Consider the following 24,677-nt stretch of genomic DNA (forward strand, 5'->3'; position numbering starts at 1 on the left):
TAGATCCTTGATTCCCTGACACCTTCAGTTTGGACTTGTGTCTAACACGTTCCTTCATATTATATCTATACTATTTTCTTGTCTCTCATGACAGTGGATGAGACATTTCTATTACATAAAAGGTCTCGCAAGGCAGGGTTATTGGTTATCTAGATAGTTTTAGTAAGCAAAAACCAGAACATGACACATCGATAGCTGTAAAAAGAGCTATTCCAGGCTTGGCTGCTATCATCCACTTACGTTTGAGAGCGATCACCCTGGGTCAACTGTGACTCCATTGTTATTATGACTGTCATTTTAAAACAGACTCTTTACACAAAGTTTAAAATAACATAATCTTGTGTTAATACTGCACTTTTTGCCTTCAAGCATTTTCAATATTAGATCCCATATCAAGCAGAATGATGTAATGTACATGTTTCGCATACCAGTATGTTTATTGACAACAGAAACAACAAGCTACATCACAACAACCTCTGTGATAAAAATCTGATTACCAAATACTCCGGAACACTTACAGGCTAATGAGGATTAGCAATAAAGGGATTAACTTGATAAAACTAAAATGTACAGGATATCAAAGCCTTTTTTAAACAGTGATGAGCTACTCTAACACTTTCAGAGCTGCTTTAAAAAAAAAACAACAAACCCCCCACCACCTTGAATAACTGTACAATGTCAAAATAACTCAACAAGTAAATTACAACTGGCAAATATAGAAATTTGCTCTTGCACCATGTCTATGTTAGACTTTTTTCAGAAAAACTGAAGCGTCATTAAGATGTCAGCTGTTCTTGTGTTTTTGGCTTAGTGTCTCCAGCCATGATGCGATGAATCCTCCTGCGATGGTTTTTGAGTGACTTAAGGTTTGGGTATGTACCCTGGCAGACGTCACAGCGATATGATTCAGATTGTTTGTGAGTGAGCAGGTGTTTCTGTAAACCGTCCACAGTGCCAAACCAGCGAAGACAAACAGGGCAACGCACAGGCTTGATGGCAGGCTTGCAAGCTCCACTCCTCTGGTGAAATAAAAGACTGATTGAGTTTGGGAAGTCAGAGTTACAATGAGAACAGTGATAGGTTCTGGGTGGGTTTGTGGGTGGATTTATAGCCCGTCCACCTTTGCAGCGATTCCAGGATATGTGCCTTCGAAGGGAACACCGAGTGGCAAAAGTGTTGCCACATCGTATGCATACAATCCGTTGCTGTTTTTTTGTGGAATTCTGAAGCTGCTCTGCTTTGACAGTATGCTTTTGTGGATGCTGATGCACTGACTGAGATGGCTGCTGCTGCTGCTGCTGCTGCTGCTGCTGCTGCTGCTGCTGCTGCTGCTGCTGCTGAGGTCGCTGTTGCTGAAATCGGAGTAGTAGAGGTTGTGATCGTTGTGGCTGTAGTCCCGTCAGCAGCTGGTGGTGAGGATGCATGTGGATTTGCAGATGCACTTCGTAGTCTGCCCAGGAATTAACAGTTTCTCCACAAGTCGGACATGTGTAGGATTCTTGTGCATGCTTCTGCAGATGCTCCAGGAGAAGCCTTGGAGATGTAAATCCGACCCCACACTCGCATGTCACCCTCCTTGGAAGTACGGAAGGAAGTGACATGATGCCCCAGTTGCCTCCATCATCCTCCTGGTTTTGAGAGTCTGCTGCATTGCCTGACATACTCTGTTGTGCAGGCCCTCTATCGACATCTGTCACAGTTTGTTGCAACTGACACTTCTTTCTGTGGGCCATCATGTTATCTTTGCGGTTAAAGGTCTTCCCACAACCAAAGCAAGGAAACATTGGTTTCATATTGTTGGCATTCAGTGGAGTGGCACCCTGACTACCACTCTGTGCTAAAGTCCCAGGTCCACGAGGCCTAAACCCACACAGCCGTAGATGGCGCCTCAAAGTAGATGGCCGACTGTATGTTTTCTGACACCTGTTACAAGGGTAACGTTTTACACCATCTCTGACAAAATAGCGCAGGCTAGGGGGTGCTGTCTCTGCATGTTCGACTGACACAGATTTCTTCACCTCACTTCCATTACCAGCTTTCTCTAGAGAGCTAAGCACCTCCATATCATCATCCAAGGGCATTGTCCACTGCCCTTCATTACTGTCTTCATTATCAACTACTGCTGAATCCCAGCTGTTTTCTTCTCCTTGCTGCAGCGAAAACCCACAGAGAGAGGCATCCTTGTGCTTCTCCATTGTGGAAGTGTTTGGGTAAAGAGGTGAGAAGCTTTTTGCCGGTTGAGACCAGGCCAACTGCGAAGTTGCAGACTGCTCTGAATTGGAAGAGGTCACCTCTACCTTGATATGACCAGTCACCTCAGTGCCCACAGCAACACTCTTGCAGATTTGAGATCCAGCTTTAACCTCTGCATCCGTTTCAGCTTTACTGTTTGATCTTAGTACTAGCATTTTCTGAATGGAGGGATTGACCTCCAGAGGGACGGCTGACCCTTGGCCCTGGCACTTGTGCATTTTGAGGTTCCACCTCCGTGCGTAGCTGTGTTTGCACAATGGACAAAAGAAAACTTTTCTTGTATTGCTTAGACTATGGAATGGTACTAGTTTTTGGGCAAATGGTAACTTGTTTTTTAAAGACCTTGATAGCTGTATGGTCTTGTTTCCTAACTGAGGGCACACGTGATTGTCAGGTAAAGGCAGGCGCCCGATGATCAGCTGTTTACAGCGACGGCAACATTTAATCCTCTCTTTTTTGTGCAAGAAATGGTGCTCTGTCAGTTTGTCCAAGTTTTCAAAGACCCTACGGCAGCGGCCACACTGATATCTACCATAAGTGCCTTTACTGCTAGAATCCTTGAGTTTCTGACGGGTTTCAAGGACCACAACAGGTGAGAAAGTCTTAGTCAGAGAGACAACCCTCTTCTTACTGGACTCAAGAACTCTGCTGATGGATGGAGCTTTTGTCTTTATACCAGGTGTTGCAAGCAGCCGCCTCAACTGTGCAACAGAGAGATCATTGTTTAGAGACACCGCAGTTTTTGCTTCTGGTGTTATGTCAACGGGGACGGCTTCTTGTTTGGGGGTAACTCTGTCATTGCTTTGATTCTGAGACTGAGGAGCTGGAAAGCGCTTCATGTATGCTGATGCCAGCAACTTCATTAAATCGTTTTTTCTGGGCAAATTCGCACCATTATCACTGTGGAGAACAGAACTTGTTTTGTCTTGGAAATGTATGTCCTCTACAGTCTCTGATATTTGCTTGTCAGCTGACGTGTTCTCAAGCTGTTTCTCACGGTCATCTTGAGGGGGTGTACGTCGGCCTTGAGGAGTGGTTACTGTGGCAATGCCATCCTCCAGGCTTACATCTGTGTTATGGTCAGGTAATGTGGGTATTTTGACAGCTGGGGACCTTGAGGTAGAGGGGCAACTAAGGACCAAACCTGGCTGGGTGGAAAAAGCTTCGTCCGTTCCACAGAGAACACTATTATTATCAAGAGGTTGCAGTAGCTGCAGTTGAGAGACATGTGAACGCTTATGCTCTAACATAAGACTGAAGTCCTGAAATTCCTCTCCACAATCACAGATATAAAAAGATGGTGAAGGGCTCTCAGGCAAGAGTGTTGGTGCACTGGGGTGTTCCCTGGATGCGTCCATGCTTGCAAACAATGTTTCGTGTGGGCTGATGTTAGGCTGTGGAGTGGCAGAGACTTTAGAGAGTGTACTAGCATGGGTTGCCTGATGTACCAGCAAGGAGGCCAATCCAGTGAAGGTGGCTGAACATGCTACACAACGATACACTTTGGAGGAAGAAGCACTTCCCTGGAACCCAAGCATCATGGCAGCCACTTTCACAGGACAATCCAGGTGTTGTGGTCATGCAAGGAAGGAACCTGTAAATCATACACAACAGATACAAAATTATGTCATCAAGTGAAAATGAACGGTAACAGTTTGCACATTGTTTGCAAAAAATACATTTCTCAACCTTAAATTGTCAGTCAAGTCTATTAGCACACTTGCATATGTCATTTACATATACACAAACACACATATCGATCTCTCTCACATACATACACACACAAAAGATATATACATATATTTACACCAATCGTGCAGAACATCTTGACCGCTGACAGGTGAAGTGATAACACTGATTATCTCTTCATCATGGCACCTGTTAGTGGGCGGGATATATTAAGCAGAAAGTGAACATTTTGTCCTCAAAGTCGATGTGTTAGAAGCAGGAAAATGTGCAAGCGTAAGCATTTGAGTGAGTCTGAGAAGGGCCAAATTGTGATGGCTAGATGACAGGGTCAGAGCATCTCCAAAACTGCAGGTCTTGTGGGGTGTTCCCAGTCTGCGGTGGTCAGTTTCTATCAAAAGTGGTCCAATGAAGGAAACATAGTGAACCGGCGACAGGATCATGGGCAGCCATGGCTCACTGATGCATGTGGGGAGCAAAGGCTGGCCCGTGTGGTCCAATCCAACAGACGAGCTACTGGTGCTTTAATTGCCAAAAATGTTAATGCTGGTTCTGATAGAAAGGTGTCAGAACTAGACCATGGAGCAATGGAAGAAGGTGGCCTGGTCTGATGAATCACGTTTTCTTTTACATCACATGGATTGCATGTGCATCGCTTACCTGGGGAACACATGGCACCAGGATGCACTATGGAAAGAAGGTAAGCCAGGGGAGGCAGTGTGATGCTTTGGGCAATGTTCTGCTGGGAAACTTTGGGTCCCGCCATCCATGTGGATGTTACTTTGACATGTACCACCTACCTAAGCAAGACTTGGCCTCCAAAGTCCTCAGATCTCAAGCCAATCGAGCATCTGTGGACAAACAAGTCTGATCCATGAAGGCCCCACTTCGCAACTTACAGGACTTAAAGGATCTGCTGCTAACAACTTGGTGCCAGATACCACAGCACACCTTCAGGGGTCTAGTGAAGTCCATGCCTCGACAGGGCTGTTTTGGCAGCAAAAGGGGGACCAACACAATATTAGACAGGTGGTCATAATGTTATGCCTGATCGGTGTATATAGACACAGACACAAACAAAACCCCATGATGTTAGATGTTTCTGGCCATTTTTTTTTGCTCCTGTCACATTCTTACTAACTGTGGCCTCATTTTTCACTTCAATGTATCCCAACCTCTATGGAAACAACCCAATCATGGCTACAAGTTGGGAGAACTCAGAAAAATATTTTCTACAGTATAACAGAGTTATAATGCCTTAAAACAAAAAATGCAGGGCCTCCACATGCTAGACATACACTTACAACTGCTACAAATGATCTGTCTCATCTTCTCTGTACTGCAGTTCAGTTGGCTTTTTTCACTTAGACCAGTAAGTGATATAAAAAAAATGGCAGGCTTTGTCAGTGTTGCCTTGGCCTGCACTTTCTCCCTGCATCTAACTCTCCAGAGCACCTGAGGGATACCCTGGTGAACTCGAATACAGCCCACCCGCCCGTGGTCAGCGAATCCACTACATCCTTCTGCAGAATGGCATCACATCCCAAAGCTGCAGATTTACATCAAATTTCCACTAGCTTTGTAAAGTATGCTTTAGCCTTTCCACTTTATCCTCACAGCAAGGAAAAAATCACACAGACCTGTGACAAAGTGATCTGAGTAGGGCTAAACCATGAACCCTTTAACTAAGCTGTGATTTTGAACAAAAACAATTGGCTGTTTTAAACCTTTATGATGAACTAAAAAAAGGATTTTAATACAACTTTCCTACTTACTCTGCCTAGAGTACAATGCACAAACAAAGAGACTTTTCTTAAGCATTTTGCCATTTGACACTCAGAACAAATATGCTTCCATTTGATGAAATGTTCCACATCAGGGTGGGAAATTACCACCACCCAAATGCTGGTGAAATATGAACGTGGCTGATCAGTGTGGATAATAATAAATGGCTGGTGAATTGAAACACTTATCTGTCAGTGGTTGGTAAATGCTCACATTTAAAAAAGTTAATTTCCCAACCTGATCCACACAAGTGCTTTCAACAAATATTCTCAATTTAAATTTATATTTGAATTTTAGAAAAATCCATAAATCCAACCACAAAAAATCAATTTCGAATGTGGAGGAGGAGAGTAAAAGCACTGCTGCTTTTGCTGAACTGACAGTACTACACAATGGACAGGAGTCATAAAATCAGTTTCTATTGTTAGGTAATTGCGGTTTGTTTTTTTTAACCAGGAAAATCTATTCAAGTGCGACATATTCAAGTTTCTCCTGTCGTAACGTCTTGTGAAATAATTCCAGAGTTAGATGTGAAAATACTAGTTATCGTGGCTCTATGCTGCTTCTCTAATGTCCGGCCGTCAATAGCAAAAACACTTTTAGTGGACATAAAAAACACGGAAATATAGGGCCTATAATCAGATAATATGTGACCGGAATTTTGTAATGTGTAGGTATATAGGTCAAGATGTTTACTCAAATTGTTTAAACCTATGTGTTTTTTTCAGTGGGAAAAATTTGGGCCAGTTTTGACAGCCCTAATGCTCACTGACATGGAGTGACTCCAATGACCATGTGACCACCTGCAATATAATCGCTATTTTAAGACCAACTAATGCCACATCACATTAAAAGTCAGTCACTGGCAAGGCACTGGAAGACTTTTATAGTGAAACAGCCGCTGGATGGGTATACACCAAAACCTGGAGGATAGCTTTTCAGCAAACAATTGTTCGTCAATGTGGAGAAAAATGCTAGACATTACCAACTACAGGAGACCATCCCCTCACACAACTGAGAACCATCAACTGGCCAATGACCTGAATACCTTTATTCTGCGGGTTTAATAGGCACACATCAACACCCATCACCCACCCTGGCTCACACTCAAACAACCATTCATACACCCTGTACCACTCTCACCTATCTCCACTGACCCCCCATCAGCACTCAGGATCTGTGAACAGGGTGTGGCACCTCTTCAACAGACAGAAGATCAGAAGGCATCAGACCTGCAGCGTGTCCCCCTCCTGTCTTAAAGTCTGTGCTGATCAACTGACATCCATCTTCACACAGATTTTCAACAAATCACTGAGAACTGTGTGAAGTTTCCTCATGCTTCAAACGCTCCATAATAACTCCAGTGCCAAAAAAAAAATCCTCCATCTCAGGATTAAATGACTATGGGCATTTTTGACCTAAAAGTACCAGCAATCATAAAGAAGGGAGGAAGTATTTCCTGCATCAGCTCAGGCAGTTCAACCTGCCTCAACAGCTGCTGATTCAGGTCGACACAGGAATAATCCAGTCTGTTCTGCACATCAATCATCGTCTGGTTTGGGTCTGCCAGCAAACAGGACAAGAACAGACTGCTATGGACTATGAAGACCGCAGAGAAAATCACTGGTGCCAAGCTGCCCTCAATTTGGGACTCATACACCTACAGACTGAGGAAATGGGCAGGAAGCATCACTGCAGACCCCTCACATCCTCCTCCAACTGTTGCCCTCTGGTAGGCGCTGTAGATCACTAAACGCCAAAACAACCAGACAGTTTCTCCAAACGAGCCGTCACCCTGATGAACAGTTAGGTAGTCACACGGTGACTAGTAAAGCCGATTCTGATGGACTATAGGGCACGTTACTGTCTGCTGAGCCTTAGTTTGTTGGAAACTGCTTTTAACAGCAAGATGTTTTCTGCAGCTTTACGTTTGTAGATCAGTTTTAAATACAACAGGTACAGTGATCTGGGTAGAGCTGAGGCGACAATTGCAATACGCTGGGCAAACTTGTTATTAAGGTATGTCCCTGAGCTAAATTGACTGCATTAAAAAAGTCCAAGCAAACAAATGTAAGAGCCAAAGTTCCCAAAAAAAAATCCAAAGTAATATAAAACCTCTATCAATGAAACCTGAATTCATTATTCTGTTAGAACTGTGATGTGCAGCCAGGAAGGACAAATTCTACATGACATTAGTTTCATTCACTTGTTTTGTTTGGGCTCCACTCCTCACTCCTCCTGTGCCCAGTGTTTGCATCACTAAAATATGCTTCATGTGCTTCATTGTGGTACATTTATCATGTACCACAATGGATAAATGGTTAATGTTTCAAAAGTACTGTGTGTCACAAGGCTATTAAATCATAGCAGATTTTCAGTTACTATCACACATATTCCATTCATACCGGAGTAACATTTACACATAACATTAGGTGTGTGGTGTTCCTCTTCTGTATGTACCACATTTAAACGGGACTTGTTTAATAGTGTCTTAATAAAGGTCTGCCCATCTTGAAGATGTCAGTCACTTTTGGGCATGTTTGGACCTATCTCTTAACTATTCAGGGCACATGCTCAAAATTCTAAACTTGTTGCTTGATTATTTAAAAACAAGGAAACAGTATAATCTCAAACTGATTTGAAGTTCACATGACTGGGAAGGAAAGGCATATTTAAGGCTGCACTATCTGGCTAAGTAAATGACAACGAGCTCAAGTGTAAACAAGCCATCGAACATTAGGAAAACATAAACACAACAAGGCACACGAACGGACCCTCTGCCGAGACAGGAAGAAAGAATATCGGGGGTCTCGTGCTACGTTCGCTAGCTAATGCTAACGGAAACAGGGATATTGTTTTAAGACTGATACACACAGTATGGGCTTGACAAACTATAATATCAGACTAACTATCGTCTCACATCAGCACTATTAATCTAACACATTTGGAAACCTGGCATCTGACCCTATAACTACAGTTAACGCTACGTGGACATTCATCTATGATGTGACCAATCCATATACAACGCCGAGGTTGCTAGCTAGTTCAGATATCTCAGAGGGGTTGGTAGTGAAAGCTTACCAGGGGGAGGTGGCGACCACGTTCCTGGAGAAGGCCATAGAAAGGAGGAACGTTAGCAAGCTAGCCACCATGACCTATGGAGCAGTTTCTGCACAATAAGCAACCGTTTCTATATTCCCACAACATTACTCACCATCTACGGGAGCGTTAATGGTATCCCTCAAAGACAAACCACAATGGCTGAGCGGAAGAAGAAGAAGAAACGGCTCGGCAGACATCTGCTCATATGCAAGCCATGAACTCTCTAGGGAAACACGGCTCTGCTCAGTCCTATGGTGAACAAATATGATGCTGTGCCAGGAGGAAGAGCACAGGGCTGAGAGTTGCAGCTGCAGCAGGCGCGGAACGGAAACGCTGAAGGAATACTCAGCGCATGCGCAGTGAAGCCCGCTAGGAAACGCGCTGGGCTGAGCGGTTGTGTGGCCCTGCGGCTTGATTCTACTTCCCACCCACATTTCGCGAAGACCCGCCCTACTCTGCCTCTGGTTGGTTAGCGTTCGTTTCTTGGTTAAAATCATTAGATGGTTGGTTTGATGGTTCATCCTCGGTAGCATTAGCCATTCTGAATGCACAGTTCACTTAAGTCAAAAAGTTCACCTGAGCAGTTTTTATAATATTTCCAGTTAGTATTAATTATTTTCCAGTGTACCTTGTCAGTTTTCAGTTTAATCTTTTTGACTAGCAATACTTTTACTTTCTGATATTTTTTCCTGCTATGTTTGTTGTTATGAACCAGTATGCTAAGGAAAATTCCTTGTATGTGAACGTGGCAATAAATCTGATTGTGATTGGCTGTCTGTTGAAATTGCAGCGGAGTACCTGTCTGAAGTGGAGGAGTTCAGGTATCTCAAAATCTTATTCATAACTGAGGGTTAATTTTCAAAAAATGACCACCACTCACAAGCAGTTCAGCAAGGTAGCTGTGTCATTAGCTGTTGCTCACCTGGGCAATTGTCTCGCATTGTCTTAAGGAATTTCCCTCTGGCAGCCACACAGGTAATCCTAATGACAGACTTAGTGCATAGCCAGAATTTGATTTAAGTTCTACATTTCCCTTGTTGACCAGTTGCTCAGTCTCTTCATATATGAACGTAACATTCACACAATATTGCATTTACTGATATAACTGTACTTAATTACAAATTGGCAGCATATACATATGTATATACATATATTGAATTGATAGTTCCTTGAGATAAGAAGTATGAGATACATCTGACAATTGAACAAAAACAGATATTGTACATCTCATCTCTCCAGGCGTGGAAAGCAGATGTGGCTGCATGACTTGCATCTTTCCCTGGAACTCCATCAATAAAAGCCCTCTTCTGGTTGATTTGAGCACTATGGAGTGGTTGGGATATAGTTCATGACTGATAATAGCCCATAGCCCAACCTTCAAATAATAGTTTAAAAGACAGGCAAATACAGACAGGTAGAAGATTACAGAAAGGTTCTGCACTAAGAACTTGAACCTTTACTATGCACCACACTGCATGCTCCACATCCAAGGATTTATCTCAGATAACGGCACTGGGACTTTTCTGACTCACATCACTACAGCCAGGCCGAGTAAGTTTATGAACTGCACTGTATCTACATTATCAAGATAGGGAGACGACATATGTAGATGTTTATTTTCCCATGGTACTCCAGTATCTCACGCAGCCCCTCCAGGTCTTAAGAGGTTTAAGGACCATATTGTTGCCAGTTCTTCTCAGAGTTCAACACTTACACACTCTTGATAGTGTGAGTTGTTCCTGGAGCTGGAATCACGGTCCCTAAAAACCAAATACAACAGCTGAGGCACACCTTTACGGCATAGTCAAAATGGAATTTAATACTTACTTGTCTTAGCTCTACTTGACAGTCTACGTCTGTATGAATGTACTCAAAGAAGCAGAATGTAGAATTCCTTGCAGCAAGTTGTCCAGTCTGGGTGCATGATCTATCCTCACATGCCCAACAAATAAAACTTCTTGCATGCTTCCATATGGGAATTTTTTGCAAGTCAATTTTCAATCAGTGACTATTCACTGAGTGGGTTGACAGTTTCTCTGATTCCTTTTAAGATGATTTTCCCTTGTCCTGCTTGGGATGATCACAGAGATCCTCTAAGGTCTAAGTTGATCTAGTCCAGTGCATCAGGGCTGTCATAGAGGACTGGGCCCATATCACTGGGACTGATTCACAATATCCTCCCTGCGGTGGATTACGCTAGTTCAAAGTAAAATGACCAAAGCAACAATTTCATAGAATTGTGGTTACGGAGTATTTATAAAACTGCACACTTGCTGAGGGGAAGTCAGTTAACTAGATCCTTTATATGCAAATACAGGTACATTTTTGAGTTTGTTGTCAAGATCCACAGAATTGCGACTTTACAAAAGCCATGATTACTGCAACTAAGACAACTAATGGCCTGAAACAGACCTTCTTCTCCATCCTCTGTGGGGCTGAGCCAGTGGACCAGTCAGGATTATCCATCAAGACTGAGGCAGTTCTTTCATATCAGTATACTACAACACTAAGTATATGCATGTTTGTTTTTTTATGAGAAAATGATCATAATTTGATATGGTTAGGATTACCTTCCTATATAAAGCTCTGGTCTGTGTCCGGATTGATATTTACAAATCACTTTAGTAACTTAGTAACTAGATTGTTCGAGCACATCACACTGCTACTGTGCAACATTACACAATTTACTGTTTGTTTGTGGTGGTACTGCTATTTTTCTTAAAAACAGATTTTTCATCTAGTTGCTTTTCCTACTTCCATTTCTTCACATATCCTCCTGACTATCAGGAAAAAAAATATTGTTTAATCACAGTTTTTGTTTTTAAATTCACCAATCTTTGTAAGGTAATTAGAATACTGAAAACATTTTTTGTTTTTTGAAAAAAAAGAAAAAAAAAGTTAAAGTTAAAATAATTCAATGTTTTAATGCGTTGTTAAGAGACTTATATAAAAGATGCCAACAACATTTCGAGCCAAAATTTGCTCACTAAACAGTATTATGCACTTATTTCTCCTTTTTCCATAAAATGCGCTTGCACTGATGGATGCCATTTTCCTTAATGGGAAAGAGAAAGGTACCAAAGCCCAACCCCTTCACATTTGGTATCACTGAAAAGCCCTAAATGGCCTCCGTAGATAGCAAAGGGAGTTAATTCAGTAGTATGCAGTGGGTGGGAGATATTCAGGTTTAAAAATGTCCTCCACAGAGGACAAATTTGAACCACTGGTAGTCAGGAGGATATGTTGTTGTTGCTGTTGTTGTTGGATGTGTTTTTTCCATTTTAGCGCTAACTTGGGTTGGTGGAGCGTCTGAAATCAACTATTTTGGCTTTTCATAACCAGTCAACATTTTCTTCACTTCTGTTAGCTTCCCCAAAGTACACAGAAATACAAACGAGACCCACACACAGATTTTCTTGTTCACTTTACTCGTTAACTGAATGCATCGACTCAAAGTAACATCCTTGGGTTGTGAAAAGAATATTTAATTAGAGCATCTTTTGAATGTCTGTACAAGATGCTTATCAATATCAAAAACTGAATGCAACCCATGACAAACAGGGAAATGTTAAACTTAAAATTACAAAATTACCTATAGTACATGAATAGTCATAGAAAATACCAATAGATTAAAATGACCAGTTTGAATCTATCTTTACTGTAAACAAAACTGACAAATCTATTTCAAAATAAATGTCAAACATTAAAAGCTTTCAGCCTTTACCCATCATCCCATCATGCGTTGTCTGTGTTCATCACACAGCATATTAGACAGCTTTACATAACTTTGTCATAGATTTACAAACACTTTCAAGAAACTATGTGGCTAATTTGTGGTATACAAATTCCAATAATAGAACTAGAAATATATACAATGTAAATAAAAACTCAGAACAAGATGCCCTGTCATACTGACATGAGCCAAAAACTTTCTAAGTACTTAACAAGGGCAAAAATACAAACTGGATCAAAATTGGGATTAAAAGTGAAGGTTCAGTCAGATGTAAGGCATGAAAGGAATTTCAAGTTATTTTAGTTACAGTTATTCAAAGGGAAGAAGGGTAACAGCCATTACCGAGAGGACCCAGCATGAGTCTGTTGATGTTCCTCCAGTAGGTGAGGAAAAGCAAAGGCTTTGTCACATTCAGTGCATTCATACACAACTTCGCCGACGTGACTTTCTTGGTGCTGCTTAAGGAGAGACCATTGGCTGAATGACTTGTAGCACATATCACAGCGGTACTCTCCAACTTCTTTTTCAGCATGCAATCTCATATGCAAAGACAGCTCTTGTGCTGAATTGAATCTGGTGTGGCAATGAATACATTTGAGCTTGTTTTCTGCTGACTGAGCTGTGTCTTGAGCAGATTTTTTACGATGCCTTCGCTCGTGTTCTTTAAGGTACCGCCTCAAGGCAAATGTTTTTCCACAAATCTCACATTTGAATGGCTTCTCATTTGGGTGCAGTTTATTTTGATGCTCCAAGAGATAACTTTTTGAGGAGAACTGCATTGAGCAAACAGGGCAATTGTACAAATCATCCCCTGTAACATCAATCTCCTCCTCCTCTCCTGGTGCTTGATGATAAGTAGGAGAGGGTGTCGTCTCTGATGCATTTGAGCATTCATTCTCCATTGTTTTGTGCTGTTGACGGGAGCAGTGGTGCTGGCGGAAGGCATCACTTCCCAAAAAGCTCTTGCCACACTCTGTGCATTCAAATTCAGTAGCTGATGTCAGATGACGGCACTCATGTTCTTCAAGCTTGCCTCCAGAAGGAAATGTCATTTTACAAATTTTGCATTCAAAAGTACTGTCAAGATGAGTGGGAAAATGACCAATCAATTCAGTGGCACTAGCAAAACACTGATGGCAAACTGGACATATGAAACCATGTGACGGTTCTCCATCTTTACCTTCAGTTTTACATTTGGTTTCTGCTGCAGAATCAACATGGCTCTTAAGATGACTTAGGAAGTGCTGAGATGAGAAAGAACTATTGTTGCATTGATTACATGGGTATTCACTATTAGACCATGGTAGTTGATGGGTGGTCCTGTGCTTTTTCAGGTGAGATGCATGCAGAAAATGTTTGTCGCAGTCCAAACAGGAGTATGGTCGCTCTTTCGCTGCCATGCAGCCATGCTCTGAGAGCTTCTCTGGGTCTCTGAAACGCTCACTGCAAACACCACAGCGATATTTAAGTTCTCTGTTTACTAGCGCTGAGCTTTCAGAGAGTGCAGCAGATGTTTTATGTTCTTCCCTTGAGGATGAAGGTTGGTTATGGTCACCTGACTTAGAGTGACTTTTCCGATGCTCAGCTCTGCTACTCTTGGAGAGAAAAGCACGATTGCATATGTCACATGGGAAGTTCTCTTCACGGTGGGTGGACATGTGTTCTGCTAACTGTGTGGGCCCTGTGAAACTGAGGTGACACTTGGAACAACGGTATGGACGGCTCTTTCCATGAGTATGCTTATGTTTACGAAGTGCAAATAGAGAGACAAAACCCCTGCCACATGCCTGACACTGAAATTCAGACTTGTGCATACGTTGATGTTGCTGCAACTGGGATGCCTGGAAAAAACATCTGCCACATTCAGCACATTCGTGTGGTTTTTCACCCAGGTGACATCGCTGATGATCCTCAAGACTTTCTGATGTTGGGAATGTCTTGCCACACACATGACATGGGAAGTATGGTGCAGAGTCTGAGTCGCTGTCCTCTGTGCCATTATTTTCATCCTCATCACTTTCACCAGTTGTACTGACTTGACTGCTTGATTGTTGTTCAGTGCTGCTCTTTTCCTGTACAGCGGTCGCTTGATCCTTCTGCTCTTTTTTGTGCCATTTTCTATAGTGTCTTGCCAGTGATTTCTTGACTGAATAGGTCTTGTTACAGAAACGACAAGTAAATACATCATCTGGATGGTCCTCACTGTAATGATTACATAAAGATGGTCTTGTCCAAAACCTTTTATTACATAGCTTGCAAGCATAAGGTTTACTTGGGTCATGACATGATCTGTGGATTTCAAGATCAGATAAGGTGTAAAGGATCTTGGGGCAGTCGGGACAAGAATATTTCTTATTAATTTCATGCATCCTCATGTGTTTTTCAAGATTTCCTGGACTAGCGCACACCCGGCCACACTTACGACATGTATTGCGCTTTTTCTCTTGTTCCTGTCTTCCATGGTCTTCAAGGTGGCTAATGAGCATCAACCCATCTGTGAAGCTCTGATCACATTCTGAACATTGGTACTGCACAGCCTTCTTCTCTTTGCTCGAACTGCCTTGCACCTCATTCCCATCTGAATTTTGTGGGGATTCATCCAGAAAGTCCTCTTTGCAGGAGAAGTTAGTCTGCAAAACCCCAGTGCCAGTTGTTTTGGAGCCTTCTTTGAACACTAGCACAGAGTCCTTCAGTGCAAAATCAATCTCTGCTTTCAAAGGGACTTCCAACTGTTGGGTTGTATTCCTCTCTGAAATGTGTCCGAATCTACATTTCCTGTAGTGATTACGCAGAAGACTTTTATTCCAGAAGCCTCTCTGGCATGTTTTACAATTAAAAGGATGCACCATTGTGTGTGTGCGCAGATGACCAGTTAGTCCAGCTTTACTTACAAAGGACATTTTGCACTCTGAGCAGGTGAATGGCTTGGGGATCTCCCCACCAAGAGTTGTATCTAGTTTGCAGATTAAATTAGCCCCATCACTAAGACGTTCATCACAACTCTCATCCAAAGGCTCTTCTTTGATGTTTGGCATATTTGACAGATGATGTTGTAGGGGAGCAGTAGACACTGGTGGAACCATTGTTTCCATCTTGTGTGCATTTAAAAAATGCTCTTGGAGCTGAGAAAATAGCAAAAAACGGGAACTACAGTATGCACAAGAAAAGCATTTTGGTGGGCCTTGAGAGGTTGACTGTTGGCTTGAGCAAACTGATGACTTCGTTAAAATGCAACTTTTTTTGTGATTTTCAAGACTCGCTCGTGGGAAAAATCCTCCACATTTGTCACAGAGCAGTGTATTTTGCTGTGGTTTCTTGGGGCATTTTGGGAAGTGACGTTGCAAATAATCCTTCCTAATAAATTTCTCACCACAATAATCACAAGCATATGGCCTCTCTCCTGTGTGCAGGCGGGTGTGCACTCCTAATTGATAGCTGCTTCCAAAAACACGGGGGCAATAATTACAAATATATTTGTACTTTTTGTTAAATTGAGGCTGGATCCTCTCAAGAATTCGATTTCTGACCTCACTGACAGATTCTGCCACATTTTCTGTTGGTGGATTATTTCCCAGTGGTAGAGAAGCATTTGCTTCTTTGGAGACCTTTCTGCATCTTTTGATCTTCTTATGCTTTTTCAGAGATTTTTCATGAGCAAATGATGAGCCACAGCCTGTGCACTTGAATAATTTTGCAATGTGGAACATTGTGTTATGTCGGGAAAGTTTAGACTGAGTTGAGAAGATCCTTGAACAGACTTCACATTTGAATGTCTCCCGCTTTTCAGCAGGTTCAATGCCAAACTTATTTTGCCAACCCTTGCCAACATCATCTAAACTGATTTTCGGAATGCAGACTTCCAATCGTGATTTTTTCCCTTTACAACGAGTTTGGTGTACTTTCAGATGATCATACCTTGAAAAGCAGCTGTCACAGGCTTTGCAGCGATATGGTTTCACTTCATTATGTGTCAGAATGTGACGTCTTAGGTTTCGTGATTTCATGAAAGTCTTCGTGCAGAATTTACACTTGTACTCCGCTTCGCCCTCTGCTTTGGGCTTTTGTGCTGCCTCTCTGAGAGTAGGCATGTTTGACAATTGTTTTGCCACATCAGTTTTGACTTTTAACTGCCCCTCTTTGTAAACCCCATCACAGAAGGCTTCATGCTGCAAACACATTGTCCGACTACCGAATCTATGGCCACAGTGTACACATGCATAGGGTTGCACACCAGTATGTGAAACAATATGTCTCAAGAGTAATGATCTATACCTGAACCTCTGCGTACAGTGAGGGCATTTAAACTGAAGCATGTTTGTTCCACTGGACTGGAAAGTCATTTTCTGGACATTCTGGCTTGTTTGAGAAGTGCTTTTTCTGATATCACCATTAGGGGATGATACGCTGGCATTGAGCTCTGTCCCCACGCAGTTCCTTTGATGCTGGCTTAATTTTGTAAACCCAAAGTACTGCCCACAGTTTGAGCATAGAAGTAGAGAGTTCACCTTGTGGCCACGGTGATGATTTTTCAGGCGGATCTTCTTTGAAAACACCCGTGGACAATAGGCACACTGATGTGACCCCTTTGTCGAAGTGTCAGACTCTGTTACAAGATGTCTGGTTGCAGCAGGCGAGCACTTCTCACTGTGAAGTTTAAGGTACAAGTCACGGTAAAACTGTTTTCCACAACTAGTGCAGGAAAAGGGTTTGTCTCCAGTATGTTTGATCATGTGCCGCAACAAATAGCGACGGCTATTGAAATCAAGTTTGCAAAATGGACACTGGTTTGACGAGGACCCAGATATATGTGTAAGACAATGTTTTCTTAGTATTTGGGCATCATTAAACACCTCTTTGCATAAAGAACACTGTAGCTGCTTAGGTCCACTCTGCTCTTTCTCAGATTCCGATGACTGCAGGGGTTTTAAATGTGGTCTCTCTTCAAATTGAACTGCCTTTTTCTCTCTATTTTTGTGGCCATCTAGATGCCTGAGCAGATGTGCAGGATACTGGAACTGCAGATGGCAGTCCGGGCATTGAAGCTTTCCCCTTTTAAGATGTGAACTTCTGTGCTGAATCAGTTCTCCAATAGTTGGAAGAATCTTTCTGCAAACAGTGCACTGAATCCTCCTCTGGTGAACTATTTTATGACCAATCAGATAGGCACGTTTCTTGAATCCTTTTCCACATTCCAGACAACGGTATGGTCTTTCACCTTTGTGATTGCGCTCATGTTTCTTCAGTGACTGTGATGTGCCAAAACATTTTCCACAAAAATGACAGCTCAGGGCAAGACTGATATTTTCTTCAGTTGATTCCAAGTTATCCTTACTCTCTTCAGTCTTTGCACTGCTTAAAGTTGCTGGTTTAGACATGATAGAGAAAACTGAATTCCTGTACCTGAACATTTTACCAGTGAGTTTAAACAACTCATGTTTCTTCATATGCCTGTACTTTCCAGAAGCATGACAAAAAACTGCTGGACAAAAATTGCATTTGTAGCGTGGTACAGGTTTGGGTGCTGTTAGAGCTGAAGGTGCTTGTTTCTCCTGTTCATTTCCCTTTGACAGTGTTGGTCCATTTTCCTTTGTTTTTTTCTCTTCTGTATCTTGCCTTGATTTACTTTTCTTTTCTTTTGCAAGCCGATTAACACATTCTCTCAGGCAAACTGTGTTAATATGTCTATATCGGTTGGATGCTAAAGTGAATGTAGCATGACACAAGGGACATCGATATTTCCCAGCAACTTTCTCTTTACCACCACATACTGAATCTCTGACACAGTAACGCAAATGTCGAGCCCTGTTGTATGAGTACTTGAAAAGCCGTGGACAAAGGGGACATTTATGTTTTCCTCTTGTCTCATTCTCTACTTCTTGACTTTCCTCACCACTAAGTTTTGGAGTAGACTGAGTTGGTGAAGCTACCAAAGTCTTTCCCTTGTGTATGTTGTAGGAGTGCTTTTCGGCCTTCCCTGCAGTTGGGAAGTTATTACTACATGCACTCCACAGATCTGTTTTGGAGATGTCAACAAGCTTCACGAAACATTTGGCCAAGTTTGCATATGGTTTGTTCTGTACCAAGTCCTTCAGTGGTGGTGTTTTGGTTTCGCTGGTAACAGCATCAGGATTTATAACTGGAGATTTTGGCGGCTTGCATCTACCGGGTATACGCTTGTGCCTTTGCAGGGTACCAGGCTGGGCAAAATACAATCCACATCCATTACACTTGAAGGGTGTTTTGCCAGTGTGGGTCCGCATATGCCTGATATACTGAAATACTTTAGAAAATATGAGTTTGCACTTAATGCACTTGTGACGGCCGTGGTGTTTTCTTTTCCTCTGTCGACTTGAAGCAGAAGGGAGCTGAGGGTTTTCTTTGGTTACACCACAAAAATGTTTTTCAGCTTGTTCATTCCCCATCAGATAGAGATTACAAGTCTTGCAAAACTGGAAACTGTACACTGAATGGCAACAATAGTGGTGTTCAATGAGCTGATCTACACTGTTGGTTGTGTGTTGGCAACCTACGCAATGATAGGAACTACTCATTCCATTTATTGGCTCTAAGGGTTTCATTATTACAACAGGCTGCAGACATTTCCTCATTTGTAGAGAGGATGTTAGTTGAGGTGCTTGTCCTTCTGAATGATTCAGGCTGTTACCATCAGGTCTGGCCAAAGAAGGATCTTTATATTGACATGTGTCAGGTTTTGTTTCATCACTGTCACATGAGGAATCTTCTCTTGACAGAGGTTCACCATAAAGCATGCCAAGCATGTATGGTTCCTCGGTAGATGAGCCCAGTTCTTCATATGACTCTTTTGCATTTTCAGCAACATCTCTTTCTGGTTTCTCTAGGGCCACTGGATTTTGATGTAGTGACTGTTGCTGATCTGGAGAGGAGGTTGTATTTGTAGTCTCTGCTGCTTCTAGACAGGACTTTATATCTGTGCTGGAGCTATTTGGCTGTGAGCAGGATTCTACGTGGTTAGCAATACCTTGCTTCTTGTCGCTAGTATCAATAGAAAGACTGTCACTAGTGACGCCAGGACCATTACAACATGGATCTGGAGCAGGAGTGGTATTTGTCCCCTCTGCTGCACTTGTCCATTCTTTTTCTGGACAGGGATTTCCATCCGCATTAGAGTTATTTGACTCTAAGCACGACTCTGAATGACAAGGAACACTTTGTTCCTTCTTGTCACCGGCATGACTGAAAAGACCATCACTCATCACAGCAGGGCTCTCACAAATATTGTCCTCTGCTACACATTTGTAAAACTGCTGAGATAACTGCAAACAGGATTCAACATTATGACTGTTGCTTTTCAAGGTACTTGAGTGTTCCCTCAGCTCATGAGTATCACCTTTACAACTGTCCAACTTGATACTTGGTGAATCTGAAGATTGAGAGGTAAATGACTGAATGTCTTTCTCCTGACAGTCGGTTTCCATATTTTCATCTTGACCGTACGTGAAGTTGGGATTTGGGGTTTTCTGCTCATCAAACTTCTCATTTCCTAATGAACCTGATACTTTCCTTTCCCCTTTTAGGATTTCATTTGTGTCCAGCCCCTCCCTCTCTTTTTCATCCAAGTGATCTTGCTCATTGTCAAATGTGGCCATGATGCTTGTAGCCGTTGCAGTGACATGCTCCTCCTCATTGCCATTGGGGTCCTTCTCTCTTTCATGACAAGTCAAGTTTCTGTGGCCACTTATTGAGATGTTGGAATATCTTCCTTGAGTGAGATCTCTCTCCACATCCTCCATTTGTTTCTGATCTTCACAGCTATCATTATCATTTCTGTTCTCTACAGTCTCACTCCCTGTACTTGTCACCAGGTTTGAAGTACTAGAGGACTGATTGTGTCCTGCGTAACACTGGACAGTGTGTTCTGGACTTTCCATCTTGCCTTGTGCACATTCAATTACATTTTCTACTTCCTTCACAGTTGACAGACTAGGCAAAATTAGTTTAGTCTCTGACATATTAGGGCATGGACTCTCAGTTGGAAATGGCATATTTCCAGTATCAGTGAAAAGCCATTCCGATGAGCTGTGTTTTATAGTAACATCAGTTTTAGGTGCTGGAACTGAATTACTTGCCATGAATTTACAAGAGGGTCTTGATTCACTGACATCTGCATCGGAGCAGCTACTGACATCTGAGTAGTCCTCAAGAAACGATGTAGCTAGCATTCCACAGTCTTGCTTAAGTCCTTGTAAATCTGCTACTAAAGATGAAGGAAAAGTTTCTGATGTTGATAATCCATCTGTGGCAAAATCTATATCACCATTTCCACATCTTGGCAAGTAATCTTTCTCCATTTGTTCTCTATCAGCTTGCCATTGTGTTTCCTTGCAGTATTTCTGATATACACAGTCTGAGCTGGAATTTTCAATATTAGGATCTGTATAATAGTCTGTGTTGAAGTTTGGGTTTGTTTCAGGGGATTCATGTGAAGCCACTGTGTCAGGGAAGTCATGATGTCCAATTAAGTTCTCTATATGTTGGGTAAGACTTCCCTCTGATTCTGGCGTCCTTCTCAAAGTGCCTGGATCCGATGACAAAGGTGGAAGGTTATGGAAGTATGAATCCCACCCCTGAGCCATTCTCTGCAAGGACTGGAAACCAAGCCTAATGTTTTACCCAACCCTGTAAACACAAAGAAGCATAGAATTATAAAAGACCAAATAAAGCCATTATCACATAAAATATTAACACAGTAAGAAGAATCTGACCTTTCCTTCGTAATACGACGAGGGCTATTGAGGAAGATGTGGGTTACATCTGAATAGAAACCTGGAAAAAAAAGTGATTCATATTATTATTGTGAACGTTTCACAAGCCACTGCAAATCTGACCCTGAGGAAGAATTTACAGAGCAAATTGCAACCTTATTGTAGTGGAGGGGTTTGTTTGTCCCAGTGATTCTCCCTGTCTGGTGCGACATACCATACCACTCAAAAACAGAGGCCCAAGGGTTTAATACACTGCCTGTCCAAAAAAAAGTCGCCACCTGGATTTAACTAAGCAAATAGGTAAGAGCCTCCTATTGGATAATTACTGCATGGGCAATTGTCTTTCAGCTGGCAACAAGTTATTTAACCCCAACTGATGCAATGAGTAGCTTCTAATTTCTTAAACAACCATGTCGAAAGACACATCCCGTGGTCGTGGAAAAAGATGTTAGTGTGTTTGAGAAGGGTCAAATCACTGGCATGCATCAAGCAGATAAAATATTAACACAAATATATAATTGGGTTAAGAACTGTCCAACGTGAAGGATAGTGGGGAATCATCGTCTTCGAGAAAGAAATGTGGTCGGAAAAAAATCCTGATTGATCGTGATTGCCGATCACTTAAACGTTTGGTGAAATCAAATTGTAGAAAAACAACAGCAGAACTCAGGGCTATGTATAATAGTGAAAGTAAGAGCATTTCCACACGCACAATGCGAAGGGAACTCAAGGGATTGGGACTGAACAGCTGTGTAGCCTTAAGAAAACCACTAATCAGTGAGGCTAATTGGAAAAAAAGGCTTCAATTTGCTAGGGAGCATAAAGATTGGACTCTGGAGCAATGGAGGCAGGTCATGTGGTCTGATGAGTCCAGATTTACCCTGTTCCAGAGTGATAGTTAAGAAGAGAGGCAGATGAAGTGATGCACTCATCATGCCTAGTGCCTACTGTACAAGCCTGTGGGGGCAGTGCTATGATCTGGGGTTGCTGCAGTTGGTCAGTTCTAGGTTCAGCAACATTATGTGCTCAAAGAATGAGGTCAGCTCAGGACTACCTGAATGACCCGGTTATTCCATCAATGGATTTTTTCTTCCTGATGGCACGGGCATATTCCAAGATGACAATGCCAGGATTCATCGGGCTCACATTGTTAAAGAGTGGTTCAGGGAGCTTGAGACATCGTTTTCACACATGGATTGGCCACCACAGAGTCCAGACCTTAACCCCATTGAGAATCTTTGGGATGTGCTGGAGAAGGCTTCGCGCAATGGTCCAAATCTCCCATCATCAATACAAGATCTTGGTGAAAAATTAATGCAACACTGGATGGAAACAAATGCTGTGACATTGCAGAGGCTTATTGAAACAATGCCACAGCAAATTCGTGCTGTAATCAAAATTAAAGGTGGTCCAACAAAATATTAGGGTGTGTGACTTTTTTTTTTTGGTGGTGACTTTTTTTTGGCTAGGCAGGGTAGATTGCCAGCCAGGTGGCGGGTTAAGGCAAAAGGCAATGTGCATTGACAGCTAGCTATGAGGACTGATTTTTGAAATGGGAGGAAGCTGGAGCTGTTGCAAAAGGTAGAAGAATACCAACTAGATATAGGTTTGCTCATCCTGATGCACAGCACAGGGGGTGACAAAATTGTTTTTTTTCAGTAATTATTATCTGGTTCCAGACTCTCAAAAGTGAGGATTTGCTGCATTTTTTTCTGAAAAAAATCATAATCTTTGGGTTTTGGGCTGTTGATAACACTAAACAAGCAACATTTAATAGAGTAAATAAATATAACTACTCTACTTAAGTCCTCTAATTAAGCCCTTTTCAGAGTTGTCCAGTCACTGTGTAGAGACTTTTCCCTGGAGAAAGATAGGGTTGGATTTCTGCTAGTGAATGTCACTTTGTCTATCTGTGCCCAAGCACCAAACAGGTGCTTGTAGTACCTGGACTTCTTGGAGTCTCTGGATGGGATCCCAGAGAGGGCAGTGCTTGGGGACTCCATAGCCACATAACTGGAAGACTTCAACAATGGGCAATAACAGACAAATCTGAATGGGGTAATTGGAAGAAATGGCTTGCCTGATCTGAACCAGAATGGCATTTTGTTAATGGACTTCTGACCTAGCATGGACTGTATATTGAGGATTGATCATCATAAACTTTGTAGATGTTGTCAAATCTGGGACCATATGTCTTGGAAACTCAGATGAAGAGAGGAGAAGAGCTGTCAACCGATCACCACTAGGTGGTGAGTTGGATCAGGTGGCAGGTGAACACTACCAGACAGACCTGGCAAACCTAAATGTTAGGGATGCACCGATCCGATATTGGTATTGGTATAGGTCCAGATATTGAAGAAAATTCTAGATCGGGTATCGGTGACAACGGACCCGATACATAGGGGCTGATCTATTCAGTCTAACGTTATGTTATAGGCACTGTGAGGGGCAACATGCCCAAGCAACACGCAGTGTTGAAGTGCACATAATGTGGACCGCATTGTTTTCAAAACAGAGCGAGTGAAAGGATTGGCTATCTCGAACTTTTTCAAACTGTCTCAGCCCTCAAACTCGATAGCTACTTGCAGTACCTGCACAGTAAATGCTCCGAGGGGCGGTGGTAAAACGTCAAGTTATAACACGGCCAACTTAATCAAGCACCTACAAAGATTTCACGCCAGGAAGCACGCTGAGTTCATTGAACTGAATAAACAAAAAGGAGGCGGTATAACGCAGCTAACTTTGAAGGAGATAAAGCAAAGATGTGAAAAATTTCCACCTAATAGTGCGCAGGCAACAAAAATCACAGAGAGGATGTCCCGTGTCACTTTTAAGTTTAAATGCACACTGGCTGGATGAGAGTTATGTGTCACACAGTGCAATGCTCAATGCTACAGACTTCCATGGGTCACACACCAGCGACGCGATCGCAGCTACCCTAAAGGAAAAGTTTGATGTACGTTGAGTAAAGTCCATGTGATTCTGAGGGACAACGCCAGCAACATGTGAAAGGCGATGGACAGCATGAGAGTGCATAGTTTAGGCTGCGTCGCACATACAATGCAGCTGGTTGTCAACAAAGGACTTCTGTGAGTGATGCAGAGACAGATCCAGTTACACTTGTTATATTTTTTTTAAATGTTGTTTGACCAAGCTAGAGAAGCTATTGGTTTAAGATTGTTGTACTGGTGCATAGTTATTAAATAAATAACTCAGTACATTTATAGCTGTTTGTTTTTAAATTAAAAAAACAGGAAAGAAATGTTTAAGTCTGATGCACAAAAGAATGATCCTAGTCTTTTCCACACAATGAGACATACCATTTGTTAGGTAATTCAGTGCTATTTTTCTGGATCGGTATCGGATCCTTATCG

General features: G+C 42.2%; 2 protein-coding genes across 3 annotated transcripts in view; both read right to left on the bottom strand.

Moving 5' to 3' along the window:
• Nucleotides 1-414: 414 nt before the first annotated feature.
• On the bottom strand, nt 415-9,054 carry LOC139333365 (zinc finger protein 658B). Its single transcript, XM_070965707.1, has 2 exons — nt 8,939-9,054; nt 415-3,847 (listed from the first exon to the last, which is right to left on the bottom strand). Exon 2 carries the CDS (start codon nt 3,792-3,794, stop codon nt 777-779), a length of 3,018 nt encoding a protein of 1,005 aa, XP_070821808.1. The 5' UTR covers nt 3,795-3,847; nt 8,939-9,054; the 3' UTR covers nt 415-776.
• A 3,185-nt stretch (nt 9,055-12,239) lies between these two features.
• znf1035 (zinc finger protein 1035) overlaps nt 12,240-24,677 on the bottom strand; it is a 28,648-nt gene continuing 16,210 nt past the window's right edge. Inside the window, exons 2-3 of one of the 2 annotated variants that reach the window (XM_070965708.1) lie at nt 21,304-21,364; nt 12,240-21,217 (exon numbers count right to left, since the gene is read on the bottom strand). In XM_070965708.1, the coding sequence (XP_070821809.1) occupies nt 12,898-21,174 (8,277 nt within the window). In that variant the 5' untranslated portion in view covers nt 21,175-21,217; nt 21,304-21,364 and the 3' untranslated portion in view covers nt 12,240-12,897. The remainder of the gene's footprint in view (nt 21,218-21,303; nt 21,365-24,677) is intronic. The other variant, XM_070965709.1, reaches the window with a different exon arrangement.

This window comes from Chaetodon trifascialis, chromosome 7 (genome assembly GCF_039877785.1).
Source record: "Chaetodon trifascialis isolate fChaTrf1 chromosome 7, fChaTrf1.hap1, whole genome shotgun sequence".
Lineage (NCBI taxonomy): Eukaryota > Metazoa > Chordata > Actinopteri > Chaetodontiformes > Chaetodontidae > Chaetodon > Chaetodon trifascialis.